This window comes from Bacillus rossius, chromosome 15 (assembly GCF_032445375.1).
Source record: "Bacillus rossius redtenbacheri isolate Brsri chromosome 15, Brsri_v3, whole genome shotgun sequence".
Taxonomy (NCBI): domain Eukaryota; kingdom Metazoa; phylum Arthropoda; class Insecta; order Phasmatodea; family Bacillidae; genus Bacillus; species Bacillus rossius.
In genome coordinates, this window is record NC_086342.1 from 6,118,990 (window position 1) to 6,133,654 (window position 14,665).

General features: G+C 42.1%; 1 protein-coding gene across 1 annotated transcript in view; it reads right to left on the reverse strand.

Annotated features, from left to right (window-relative positions):
* Positions 1-14,665, reverse strand: part of LOC134539625 (paired box protein Pax-5-like) — a 123,505-nt gene that overhangs the window by 77,176 nt on the left and 31,664 nt on the right. Inside the window, exon 2 of the mRNA XM_063381808.1 lies at positions 11,249-11,414. Coding sequence (XP_063237878.1) covers positions 11,249-11,414 — 166 coding nt within the window. The remainder of the gene's footprint in view (positions 1-11,248; positions 11,415-14,665) is intronic.

Consider the following 14,665-nt stretch of genomic DNA (forward strand, 5'->3'; position numbering starts at 1 on the left):
GAGGAAAGATATTCAGGAAACGGTTTACAAATAACATTGACTATTGGAGGTACTGGAATGCCCGGGTAAGAATATCACTGCGAACACTACTTAGTAGTGACATATTTACAAATTTAAGTAATTTTATATGAATAATTTTATTTATTTACAAAAAACGTTAATTATTGCATATACCAGAAAATCCTAGGCAAGGACCCAACTCTGTTTAACATCACATCACACCGCTGCATCTCCGGAGAAGCTACGTCAGGTTCCGACTGCCGAGTCCTGTGTTACGCTGCAAACAAGGTAAAACATATGCGGGGGGAAAAAAATAGATGGTTTTGCTGTAGACTCAAATAATTTTTTTCAATGTTTTGTTAATATAATAAGATTATTATTGTTGAATAAACTTTCTGAGTGGACTCAACACCCGTAAATTTACGAAGACGACCCTAAATTTATGAATATCCCTGGGTAATTCATAAATAGCGTTCTTCGTAAAATTTAGGTGAAATTTTCTAACAGTGTGATTGCGCAGAGACCTGCAAAATTCGCGGATTAATTGACCTCTAGGATAGACTCCACAGCCCTTTAAATACTTGCGGAAATGACACCTGTTCATTGGCTACTGGCGCGTGAGACGTCTCAACCAGGCTGTCCGTAATTCGGCACTTTCTTGGTTTAGTGTTTCCCATCGGCTCACAGTTCCCCGGATAAAATGCGGGCAGAATCGCAGAAGCGGTACGAAGGTATAGTTGTTTTGGTGCTAGCCTATCGCGAAATGAATCCGCGAATTTTGCATGTCTCTAGCTGATCGGTTAGTCGCTAGTTGAGGGTCAGTGTCGAGAGCACATCCACGTGCTTCAAGTCTGCTCCGCCGCCCAGTGTAGGTGGTCGTCATGGCAAGGGGGGGGGGAGAAGAGCAGGCAGGCCCTACCAGCAGAACGAGACCCCCTGCACTCGTGCGCAGTAACGATTATGATAATGCCGGCGGGGGAGAAAAGTCACTCCCGGGCCGAACCAGGAGAGGGGGGGGAGTCAGGGGGAGGGGGGAATGGGAGAGTTATGATTTAGCTGTCACAGGGGGCGCTCCCATGCGGCCGGGCGCTCTCGTTTCCGGTTCCGGGCGCCGCATAAAAACTGGGAAGCGCTGCATTACCGGTGGCCCTCCGCGGGTAGGGGGAGGATCGGTGTTCCCGCGCTGATTTTTTATTTGTTTCGCGACGCATCGCCCCCACGGGTGGGTGGAGAGGGGGGATGCTGCTAGGACCTGCACACTCACATCCTGATCTCAGTGCACTCCCTACGTCTCGTCCTTCCCAGTCCGGTAAGGACCTCGCTGCAGGATCACAACGCACGACACAAACAATCAAATGATTGATATGTTCGCACGAGGGACGTCCCGAACATAAGTTCCCGAATATTATTATTTTTCCATGGAAGATGAACTAAAAAAAAAAAACGCTAATATTTAGAGGTCCGGAAATTTCGAAGATTAATTTGGTTGTCAGTCTAATATTCACAGTCCTGTGCATACTCTAAACCACATATACTTTTTTCTATACTGGCTGGTTTCTTTGTGTAGAACCTCCCCTTCTTTCGAGTGGGTCGTTATGATTCGGGCTCTCAGCTGCTTGCTGGCAGCTGATTGGCCCACAGTCGTGGAAGGGAGTGGAGGAACGAGAGTGAACGTGTCATCAGAGAAATAAGGCTAAGATATAGAGGTTTGCAATCTGACTGGTCACCAAAAGAGTACGTAAAATTTCCATCTCCAATAGGTAGAGACCTGCAAAAGCCGCGGATTCAATGACCTCCAGGATATACTCTACTACACTCTACACACTCGGGCAAATGCCACCTGTTCATTGGCTGCTGACTTGTGAGTCGTCTCGACTGGGTAACCTGTGATTCGACACTTCTATGAGTGAGGGTCTCTAATTGGCCCTCAGTCCTCCAGATTAACAGTGAACCAATTGCAGAAGCAGCGCTAAGGTATAATTATTTGAATTGTAGCATATCACGAAATGAATCCGCGAATTTTGCAGGTCTCTACCAATAGGTCAGACTTCTTTTTAATATATATATATATAATGAACGCATGCCCTACCCTATATATTTTCTGAATTACTGTTACTTCCAGTATTTTCTTTGCAAAGATCCAAAATATCTAACAGATCGCGACAATCTGCCAAATATTCTATCGAACATTCAAAGTAATTTTATTCACTTATTAAACCACTGGGTGTGGCTTCTTAGGAAGGAAATTTAGAAACGTGGACCGTAATGTAAGAGCTTGAGAATTTGACAACTGCAGAATAATTAGTACAACAACTCGTAATTAATCTCACTACTAATAAATTCATAAAGAAACTAAAAAAATTCTTATCCTGGGTAGATTATTTTCAGGTGACGTGAAGACCCGTGTAGAAAATTAAAATATGTCATAAATAAAGCTGTCCATATTTTCTAACACTAATAACGTCTAGTTTTTGTGCAAATGAAGTTTTGGAATAAATGCGCCTCAACTAGTGAAGTATTTCGGCTCAAATGTAAATTTAGGTGAGTTTAATTTCAGAGTGTTCTTTGGCTTTGACTTTCTGGCGTAATTAGGTTGGCAACAACATTTTTGTTTTTATTTATAGAAAAATGGAACAAAAAAAAAAGCTTTAAGCTAAATGGTACAATTTGGGTGTGGCAAGAATATTTCGTTGGTTTAAATTAAATTTCAGTTTACAAATTTTGTTTTACGTAGATTTGTAGATATATGTGTCCGATTTCACAAGAATTTAGTTGTAAATAAGACTTTCTAACTAGAAAAATGTGGTGTACAGACATGTATTAATAAAAACCCTGCGTAACTTGAAACGCATTAAAAATGAGTGTCATAAAAATATTATGTTATGCTTGCGAAAAAATACTCACGTATCTGTAGCTATGATAAAGATCAAGTAATATATATTTTTTTCCAACAGCAAAACCAGCGGCGGGAATACATAAAACCGTTGAAAGCCGGGGCAGTGAAACGCTCGCCTTAGGAGGGATGTTAATTCCAGAGCTTTTATCTGGAACCGCTGTTGTGACGACCGGATCTGCACTCCCTGGAAGTACATGTCCGAGAGACTCAGGGAGCTCCGGAAATGTGGGTCTGAAGAAGTGGGCGGGGGGAGGGGGTGGGGCGAGAGAGTTATTTTTCCCGGCATGCATATTTATATACACGGCAGCGGCAAGCCTACCCCCTCCCCCCGCCCCAGCAAGCAGAGAATCAACGGTCCGCCCACATTATACCCCGTTACAAGACCAGGCCATATACCGGCACGTGTGTGCGGGGGTGGTAAGGGGGTGGACTACCACTAAAGAGACGTGCCCAGGGGTTGATATGAGTAAGGATTCGTGGTTGCTGCAGAGGGGGGTGTGTGGAAAGCTTTTTAACTCCACCGCAGCCCTACAAGACCTCCGCAGATATTTTTTTTCCCCTCTCTCAACCCCCCCCCCCCCCTTGTCGAGGGGTCTCGGCGGAGCGGACGACGTTCATGATTCGTGCCGCAGTTGGACGTTGGTCTGTGGGGGGAGGGGGGGAGGGGGGGGGGTGCCCGTCGTGCACTGCGAGTAGAGACAAAAGATTACACCCTCGCGAACTTGGGACTCCCATCCCTCCCACACACACTCTCACACATGAAAAATTGTCTCCAGTTAATGTCCCCTTATTTGTAACTGTCGAGCCCCTGCGGTTCACTCCCCCCCACCCCTCCTCCAACCCCTCCCCCCACCTACCCTCGACCGCTCTGGCTCCCAAGGATTCAGGTTTTTTTTGGAGGAAAAGAAAGTTAATGTGTAGTGTGACGCAGCTATCTTTAGGTCAAATTACCCGTCTGGGCTATTGCACACAGATGGTTTTTGAAGTGAAACTTCTTTGCTGAAGGGGGCTACAATTTTCGAGCGTTACGAAAATTTCGATCGCATGAGGGGAATAGTTAGGTACGTGGTGGTTAAACCGGTAGAGGAGGAGAGTGCGTCATCGGCGACGCCACTCCAACGCATTCGTGGGAAGACGGAAAAAAGAAGGAAGATGGTGGGACATACGTACGTAGCGTAGCATGCTATATGCTAGTTGTAACGGCCGGAAGGGGATACGGCACGGGAGAGGGAGAAATGACGCAGCAGAGACGCTACGGTAATCTCGTAACGCTGCTTGCGTTTGTCTGCTCCTCAGTTTTCGTAACGGCTAACGATTGACGCTATTTTTGCCTATCTCTTTTGGGCAGTTGTTCGAATCTTCATTTTCGGAGCAATGGCTCCTGTGTCCTGGTCCCACTTAAGACATGTGTATGTGGCATTTTCAAATGCAAGGCAAGATTGTAAGCGGCCCCGTGATTACTAAAGGCACACAAGCGAATAGAGAAGAGGTTACGGGGCCTGCCTAGTTTGTGTGGCAGGTTAATAAGGGCAACGCTCGCTGGTGCTTGAAGCTCAATATCACCTCTAAGCGCAGGGAAACTATGAGATATAAGTGTTAACCGTAACATTATATGGCGGAGAACTGTTAATAAAGGCGTAATGCAAGTCCCTTGAGTGCTTTCAATAATATGTACCAAATTTTTTAATGCCAAATTTTCTAAAAACTTGAGTTTAGCGAAATTCGCTCTTATAAAAAATGTGTTTTTTTTTTTAATTTAACTCTTAAACAGAATTGCTAATTCAACCTCAGCGTGTTCTTAAAATACTTTTCGTAAACAGACACCAACGCGGATATCTTTAAGCTGTTTTCAAATCGTGACGCTTTGCCTAGGTAGGCGGGTGTCTTAATAAGCCTAATTGAATTGAAAACTGGAAATATATATATATATAATTAGGGACACCTGTATTTCGCGATTTCATTTCAGGTCAAAGTATTTCACAAAACACTGTAGCTTTTTCTAAGAGTCATGGCAAATTGTGAGGGTGCAGCAGTACGATAACCACATTCTCATTGGCCCCGTCAAGAGCGGGACGACACCTCTCACCGACCTCAGCCAATAACCACACGAGAAAAGCTACAGTATTTTGTGAAATACCTTGACACGAAATGTATTCGCGAAATACAGGTGTCCCTATATATAATGACCGTATTTTTGAAGGTGTGATGGTCCGAGTCCTAGCGGATCTGACGAGCATGTGACGTCATCCGACGGCTCTCGGGCCAGGTGTGTGGTGGTGGGAAGGAGGGGGGGGGGGTTGGCGTGACCCCTGACCCCCTCACGTGGGGCGGTGGTCGCTTGGGCGGCTGTTGCGCCGACCGCGTTGCTGGGTGGAGAGGAGGGTGGGGAGGGGGGCGTGTCGATGTGGGTTTAAAACTGCGGGGCGCATCATTAGCCCGGTCGTGGTCCATTCGTCATGGCGTGTGGAGGGAAGAGATGCTGCGCCGGAGATACTCGCCGAGTCTTACTTCTGCCCCTCCCTCCCTCCTTCCCAACCCTCCCGGACTTTCCTCGCATCCCGCTCCACCCGCCGCCTCGCCCGCCTTATACTCCTTACGTCCTCGCTTTGCTCGTGCACAGACATGTTTTTTTTTGTAAATGTAACAGCAATATTCACGAAAAATTACAGATATATTTGTAAATTTGTACATTGACATAAAAACTAATGTATCACTGCTGGTTTCGAATTCTTACCCGCACTACCTCCAATAGTTAAATATTTTCAAACCGTTCCTTGAATAGTTTTCCAGTATTAACTGCGCAAAATAATACGCATAACAAAACAAAGTGAATTTATTAAATATTTATTTTTTACGTGGTTTAAAAAAACACGAGAATGAAACATCAATTAAAAAATAAAACTATGCCAATACTGATTATGTAATAGTCAGTATTATCTCGAAAATCGTATTTCATATACGCAGAAATAACCATAGGCATGTGTTGTACAAAGTTACAATATCTTTCTTGTAGTATTTCAAACTATTTCTTGGCGACTGGTTTTCAAAGGAATCTTTTGTAAAATCACAGAACATATTTTTGTGCTTGACCGCTTTGACGGATTTTTATTTATTTTAATTTGTCATCTTTATGAAGAAATATTTTGTTACTGTGACTATAAAACTACAGTTGAATGCAGTGGAGGACGCAACCTTGATGAAAAGGGGAAGGGAGAGAATTGGGTGTATGTATCTCTCCCTCCCACCCCCAAGTTATGATTTGTTCTCCATATTTCGGTGAAAGCGGGATGTGTTATTTTTTGTTGATTCTGGTTAAGTGTCATTACGCCTGGAACAATCTATCAGGAAGTGACTCATGTTGAGATCACTTAACACTTAAAACCCCTTGTTGTGGCCAGAAGTTTATTGAATACAGATATATTAAATTGATTTTTTTTAAACACACTTCTGCCCCATGAAATTAAACCAGTAACATCCAAAGGTCTGTATGTGCTACCCAACTGTGAAAACACACACAGTTTAACTTCTAGTCAGTGGCACGACGCAATTCGTCAAGCGATGAGTATAGGCCTGAAGTTTGACAACACTAACAAACTTATGAATGCAGCAGACATGAAATTGCACAAATAAAGTTATACGTAATGTCTATATAGTAAAACTTATATGAAAGATTTAGCTGAAGTTCAGCAGTTTTTTTTCTGTGTGCGTTTGGCATACACCGCGCTTCTGTAAAGTAGTTGGCCAATTTACTGTTATAATATTGGTGGAGTGATCAGTAGCGTATTCCACTGGAGGGCGCTCGAAAGATGATGTGAGAATGCATTGAATATGTTACTACACAGATCATTCTAAAAATAACGAATTTTGGCAGACAGCAAAAGACATATATTTTTCTGATAAATATTGGTCACTGTTTTATTGTAATTTTTGGGAATACCATTTAGAGGAAAAAAAGTAAAAAAAAAAACTGTGACCTACATCCTGCACTATATATAATAAAATAATAAAATCACAGCTAACCTAGATAATAAATACACGTAAGTGCAGGGCAAGCATTTACAATTATTGACCCCATATACAAGAATTACTCGTTCCATTGTATAAGATAGGCTAGCTGTCCATCTTTTCTTTGTAAATTACCTGTGCAAATTACATTTTCCACGCGAAGCAAAGGTAGTCAGTTATAAGGGCTTTCTTAACTTTCCTTACAAATAAACCACCGAATTTAAGTTTGACTGAGAATCACCTACTGTACGTGTAAATGTCCACTTTTGGAGAAGTGGCAAAGTGATAAGACACTTGACTCGTATCCTTGGGGATCGATGTTCGTATTCCGACCCAGTCATCCTGATATCTGAGTTCTTTTTTAAGGCTTCTCCAAAATATTTCTGACCAAAGCGCGTAGTTTATTTAATATTGTCCCTATACATCTTCAATAGGGACTAACTATATTTTATATCCGACTGTCCAGTCATAATTCCAAATATAGACCTATGGGATGGAAATTTCAAATTAACCAGACCGTGTATTGCTCTCGCTGAATCCTTAAAACTGTTTTTGATATGTGTTACAGTTCCTATTGGAATATGTATAAAGATGTAATGAGGTAATCCAAAAAAAAATTCTACTAATTTATTCTACCTAGACATGTAATGTGTCGTTGTTAGGAACTGCACTAATTTTTATTTATTTTTCTTATGAATCATATAGAAGTGAGAAGACGTCAAAGAGGTAATTTTTGAAAGGTTTTAGATTTGGATGTAACCCTGAAAGAAGGGACATGCAAGGATACAAAAAATCGTGACCAAGCAGCCCATGTACACTGTAGTTTTTTTTGTAAATATTCATGTAAAACACAATATTTGTAAATTTGTTCATTTACATGAAAACAACTATGTCATCACAAAATAGTAGGTATTCGGAGTAATAGTGAGTTCGTATTCTTACCCTTACATTTATACTTTGTGCTGTTCCAGTACCACTAATAGTTTAAGTTATGTGTAACCTTTTCCTGTAAATCTTTCCAGTATTAACTGCGCAAATTAATAATACTAATATAAAAAACATATATTAAAGTTATGAAATATTTTATTATTATTTCTATGGTTTAAATAATTATGCTGGAATGAAACATCAATTAAAATATCAAATCATGTGCTTAAATGTTCGTAAAAAAAATATACTAGGTAGGTAATAGGTATAAGAAGTATTTCACGTATGAAAAAATAACCATAGCCATGTGTAGTTCAAAGTTACAATTTTTTTTCCTGTGTGTTAAAAAAAATATATAGTATGAAATATTCTGCGCACCCAGCCTACCGTTCATCGAAACACGAAATTCAATTATTTTTTTCCACCTTGAAGGAAATCACTGCACCTATGCGCGCGATGCGAGGAAACGGAATGGCCCTGCGCGCCTCGCGGTGCTTGAAGCGGGAGAAGAACGGCACACCTGAGGACCTAGGTAGGGGGGGGAGGGAGGGCGAAGAGAGAGAGAGTGAGAAGATGGATGGAGTGCGAGGGAGAGAGAGAGAGAGAGAGAGAGAGAGAGAGACGGAGAAACACCGAAACAAACGATGCGGCGGCAGCGATAAGCGGGTGCTTTACCCCGCCCACCGCTATCTCCCTGGGCGCGGGCTGCGAACGCAGGTCCTTGTATCTCGGCAATCAACACGTGTCCGAGCCAGCGACTGCCCCCCCTCCCCACTACTCCACCACTCCTTATCACCGCCAAAGTCCGAGCCATTTTTTTTCCCTCTCTTCAAAACAAGAGTAACAGGGCGGATAACCAAACACGCTAGCTAATAACAGAGTGGCGTTAAAATGGGATACGCTGCGAGATAGAATTTACAAAAGCAAACATTTTTAACAGGTGAGAATCTCTAGCAGGAAAAAAAAAGTAGAGTTATAATATAAACAACAGGGGGAAGCAAACGCAGAATTTACCGTACGAAACTTTAAAAAAAATATTCATCAAAATCTAACACGCGAATTTAAATAAAAAAATGCCGAAAATACGTCATGTAATGTAACAAAAAATTTGACTGTTCTCAAAACTATTACCATTTACTTACGCATCCTTACTGCCACAGTGTTCGCAAACTATTTCATGTTATTTTAAGTGTTCGTAAACAAACTTCTTTGTTGCTCTGCAGGTGAGTTTTAGGAAATGGATGGCACTGGTACTAATTTTGATAACAACTGTAAAATCAGAGAGAAGTTAAATTATGGACTATAGTTGTGAATAGTCGCGAACTTTCAATCTCGTGCTTTAAAACACCTGTAATGTGCACTGCAACACCACACCATCTCGAAAATTGTAACGTATCAGTAGTGCAGCAGAAACTAAACTCGTAAATATGTCGTAAATATCACACTCGAAGGTTGTAAACATGAAACGACGTGGAACACGGGACTGGGACCTCTGTTTTATATTGCCTGTGTACAGTTAAAAACCAAAGGTGTGTTTTTAAGCCACGTGGTCATGCACAGAACATCTTAAAGCGACAAAGAACACAAGATCGTTCAGTGCTAGCGAGCTTCGGGACTTCATTAGTGGCCACTGTTAGACTCATTCAGAGGACAGGCATCTATCATGGGCATGACACTTCCAGCAATCAAGGCCCACGAAGACTCTATTTAAAAACTGATTGGACACCAGCCAACAATTAAATCGAGGAAAAAACAAGGACAGTAGCAATCACGTAGTTCTAAATATTTTACTTGCACGGAAAATAGTGACTTTGAGAACCCATATAGGTACATATAAGATGTCTCTAAATTGGCAAATGTGAACTCACTCAAATCTAAAATTCTGTAAAATGTTTCAAATAGGGGATTCTTCATTTGATTACAAAATTGTTAAGACTGCTCCATTTGAGTATCCTAATTTTTCACTCGGATTAGTTTCACTTTCAGTGATACTTTTATACTGAATTTAAGGTAGAGTCCATTACCTAAAGCAAGAATTAAAAGTGGAATCTAATTATTTATCTGTCAAAAACCACTAGCTAGCAGAATTTTCACTTGCCAAAATTTTACTTAAATAAATCGGTGATATGGGATGAGTTGTAGCAGTATCAAAACACTGGACTCGTAATGCTCAAGACACCGATTCCAAACCCGGTCCGACATACTAGATAAAAATTATGCGCCAATTTTCGTAATGAATGCTAAGTATTCTCTCGAAAAACGTATACTTGTGCAAAAATAACCAAAGTCCATGTGTTGTACAAGTTACAATACATTTCTTGTAGCATTAAAAATTATTTCTTGGCAACTGATTTCCAAAGGAATCTTTGGTAAAAATAGAGAATTTTTGATGTGTAACATTATAGGTATTCAGAATTTGGAAGGAATAACTTCTATAATGGAACGGAAGTCGCATGGAAAGGAAATGTGTAACCACGGTGCTGCCAAAGGAAAATATTTAATGTAATAACAGTTTAATAAATTTTAACAAGATAAGCACTATTTTTAATAAAATTCCATGTCAAAAAAGGAGGTTTAAAAACTAGGGTTCAGTATTTTTTTTCAAGTATTTTTTTTTTTTGTTTTTATCGGAGGCGTTTCATTATATAGTTTAAAATTTTGGTCTGCTATTAAAAAGATTTTTGATAGTCAACATAGCTGTTAATTTAATAATGTATTTCATTCACGCTCGGAATGATTTTAAAGACTTCTTCGTTAAATTTCGCGCCCGAGTTTCGTACTAATAGGTGGGGGCAGGTATTTTTCGCGAAAAGATCTGAACACTTATTAGACTGCAACAAGGTGTACCCGCACCTGTGGTTTCTTCCTTGTGATTGGCGGCCGTCTGCGAGAGAAGTCGTTGCCTTATTTGACCGGGCCACTCAGAATACTTTCACTTCCTCACTGAATCACTGTGATTGGAGTTGTAACAATCGATATGTACCTGGGAGGAAACACAGACGATGCTATAGTTTTTTTTAAAGTTTCATCTAGTCTCAAAATATTTTCGCGAAATCTGCATGCCCCTGCGTAATAGGTAGAGACTGGAAAAATTCGCGAGTTCAATGACCTCCAGGATAGACTCCATGATCCTCAGCCTACTTGGACAAACGGCACCTGTTCATTGGGTGCTGAATTTTGAGGCGTCTCAAGTGGGTAACTTGTGATTGGATACTTTTTTTTATTGATTGTCTCTAATTGGCCAAGAGTCCTACACATTAACAGGGAACCAATAGCAGAAGCAGCACAACGGTATAAATATTTGAATTTTAGCATATCACGAAATGAACCAGCGAATTTTTCCGGTCTCTAGTAATAGGCAAGTGCACTCACAACGTGAGGACACAAGAACACGAGGCGGTGGTGGGTCGGAGGACGTACCTGGACAGTATCTTGGAGACGCAGCCGTGGGAGACCCGGAGCTGGCGGGAGATGTCGCACGGCCGGACGCCGTTGTGCGCCAGCTCCACGATCCTCTGGCGCACCACGTCGGGCAGCGGCCGCCCGTTCACGAACACTCCCCCCAGCTGGTTCACCCCGCCGTGACCTGCGGACATACCGCGCGCGTCCAGTCGCATTTTCATACTGATTCCATCACTATAGCCACGGAAATTTCGCGGATTCATTTAGTCGCAAGCTAGAATGCAAACCTCAACACTGTCGCAATGTGTTCATGATTGGACACGCAGTTATCTGGACACGCCCCTCTACGACCGTGAGCCAACGATGTCCAGCTGGGAGAGAAGTAAGCGAATCAGGTAGTGCCAAATAACAAGGATAAAAATGTTCTCGCTAAGAAATCAACCAATGGGAAAGTAAACATGGGTCGAGCACACCTACAACTTTGAATTTTATCCTGAGGCTAGAGGAATCCGCGAAATTTCCGGGACTCTATCCATCACCTAAAGCAAGGATTAAAAGTGGAATCCAATTATTCATCTGTCAAAAAACCACTTAGCTAGCAGAATTTTCACTTGCCAAAATTTTGCTTAAATAAATCGGTGATACCTATGGAATGAGTAGAGAGATCTGTAAAATTCGCCATTTCTAATCCCTAAAGGATAGACTCCATGATCCTCTACGCACTCGTGCAAATTACATCTGCTGATTGGTTACCGACTCGTAACACCTGTTGACTGGAATGATCGTGATTCGCTAATTTAATTATGTTAAAAATATTTTCCATTGGCCTGGTGTCCTTCAGATAAACTGTGGCCCAACAATCACTGAAGCAAAATGATGTCAAAAGAATTTTTGATTCTATCCTATCGCGAAATGAATCCGCGAATTTTACAGGTCTCTAGGAATGAGTTGTAGCAGTATCAAAACACCGGACTCGTAATGCTCAGTACACTGATTCCAAACCCGCACACGCCGCACTCGTTGTAGAGGGGGGGGGGGGCTGAATTGTATCCCCTTGGAAAGGGTACCTTTCAGACTTATGGTGGCTGTAGTGTAGCTGGGTAGGAACTGGAAAGATACCCTTTCCGATTTCTTATAAATGTTTTAGTTTTAATGCAAATATGTACTGGAAATGTATCCCCTCGGAAAGGGTACCTTTCAGGATTTTCTGTACAATGACACAGCAGTTTCTTACTTGTCGAGGAGCTGTCGGGTTTCAAGACAAGTCACACATGACGCGGAATTCACTAACTCCCCGTTCTGCCCACAGAGGGCACGCAGGTCCATCTCGGAGGAGGGGGGGGCAAGGGGGCACCCTGCCCGCGCACAATGGCTCGCAGTCCCAGGGGCGACGAATATGCCTCGCCGCACAAATCACGCTCCAGGGCTGGACGGGGGGGAGGCTGGAGGTCCCCTTCGTTAAGTGCTGCGCATTACCATACGTTAGTTGCTGCCGGAGTGATGAGGGGGGGGGGAACCTTTTTAGGACAACCCCCTCCCTACACCTCCCACCCCCCCTCTTACGCCCTTTAGTGCCCGCCGCGGTCTTCGTGTCCTGAGGCTGATTCAGGAGAGAGCGAATGCGAGACCCGTGGAAGCAGCGCCACTTGGACGCTTTTGGCGAAACTGAACAACTTGCTCCCCCCTCCCCTCCTTCCATCGTGAGGAACGATTAAATTCTGGTCGTGGATAAAAAAATTTATCTAGACAGCTTGCAGTGCAAATGTTTCGTTTAGTTTTGTAGCTTATTTTGAATATTTTTTTTGAAAGTGAATCTTCGCTGTCTAGTGTAGTTATCGCGTCGAATGAAGCCACTCAACAGGAGACCCACTGCCGCAAGCTTTTGGAAAAGATGGCACATTTAAGCAAATAACTTGCTTAGCTAGAATAGTCAACTTTTTTTTTTACTCTTTGAATAGTCAAAGTGACATGATAAAAAATTGTTTTGCTACATAAGGCGCGAAATTAAAATCCCCTCCCCCCTACGGAAGTAGCATGTTTGATTTTATCTTGGATCTTCATCTATAGTAGGGTTATTCACGATTCCGTAACAAAAATCTGTAGTCATGGTATCTAATGATGTTGGTCCAGAGTAGGTAGTTTTAAAACTACTTTAAATTTGCCAATAGTTCTAAAACTACTACACATTTTTTTTTTAATTTTTGTGCATATATATATATATATATATGTATATATATATATGTATATATATATATATGTGTGTGTGTGTGTGTGTGTGTGTGTTCAGAACCACCTCATTTTTAATTGACCCACCATCTATTCCAGCACAACCTGTATAACGCAGCCAACCAGAGCTCGGTGCTTGGTAGGAACACCTGGACGTCAAATGTACAGGTAGCGCTGCGGTCTGGAGACCCGGAAGGGGGGGGGGGGGGAAGAGAGAGACCGCTACGTGTCGCGGTCAACAGCTGGGCCGAAGAGGGGATGCCAAGATGACACTTTCTCCTTGGAATATAACATGACAACCGGCATGGAAGGCTCTACGAATGGCTCCACCGTTTGTGCCTCGTAGCTAGGGGACTCAAAAAAAAATAAAGCGGGTTCATTGACCTCCGGTACAGACTCGTCAAATTCTAATAGTGAGAATCGAAAGATTAGGATTCCGCCCACTACGTCCCTGACCTGTTGCCAGCCTCGCCCCAGAGTTACTCCCGTGGTGTCGGATACAAGAGTCAAGACCTCACCCCAGCAAGACTCGTTAGAATATGATACCATTACATATTGGCAGGGGCATGCATATTTCGCGAAAAAATCTGAACACTTATTAGACTGCAACAAGGTATACCCGCAAATGTGGTTTCTTCCTTGTGATTGGCGGCCGTCTGTGAGAGAAGTCGTTGCCTAATTTGACCGAGCCACTCAGGACGCGTTTACTTCCGCACTGAATCGCTGTGATTGGTGTTGTTACAATCGATATGTACCTGGAAGAAACTCACCCAATCACGAAACACAGACGATGCTACAGTGTTTTGACTTTCATCTAGTCCCGAAATCTTTTCGCGAAATCAGCATGCCCCTACATATTGGTGTCGTTACAAATACAAATATTATAATTTGGCGACAGCGACGAAATTTCTCATTTGGTTTAAGAACTTCATACAATTAAACATTTTACTTTCTCTATAATTTTCTAAAAAAAAGTTTTGCAGTTTCATATGAAAAAAGTATACCAGCCTTGGGAACCTTACGAAGCACTTTGAACAATAAGTAGTGTATGAGTTTACAACATATTTCGTCGTGATTAACCTTCAGACGAAGTTGGTCGGACGAATTCAGACTCGCTCTGTATATTTTTGAAGTTATACTTGTTTGGCGCGTTGCGAAAAAAAAAAATGATAAGATGCATTTTTACGATGCGCGCGCACCATGCAACGA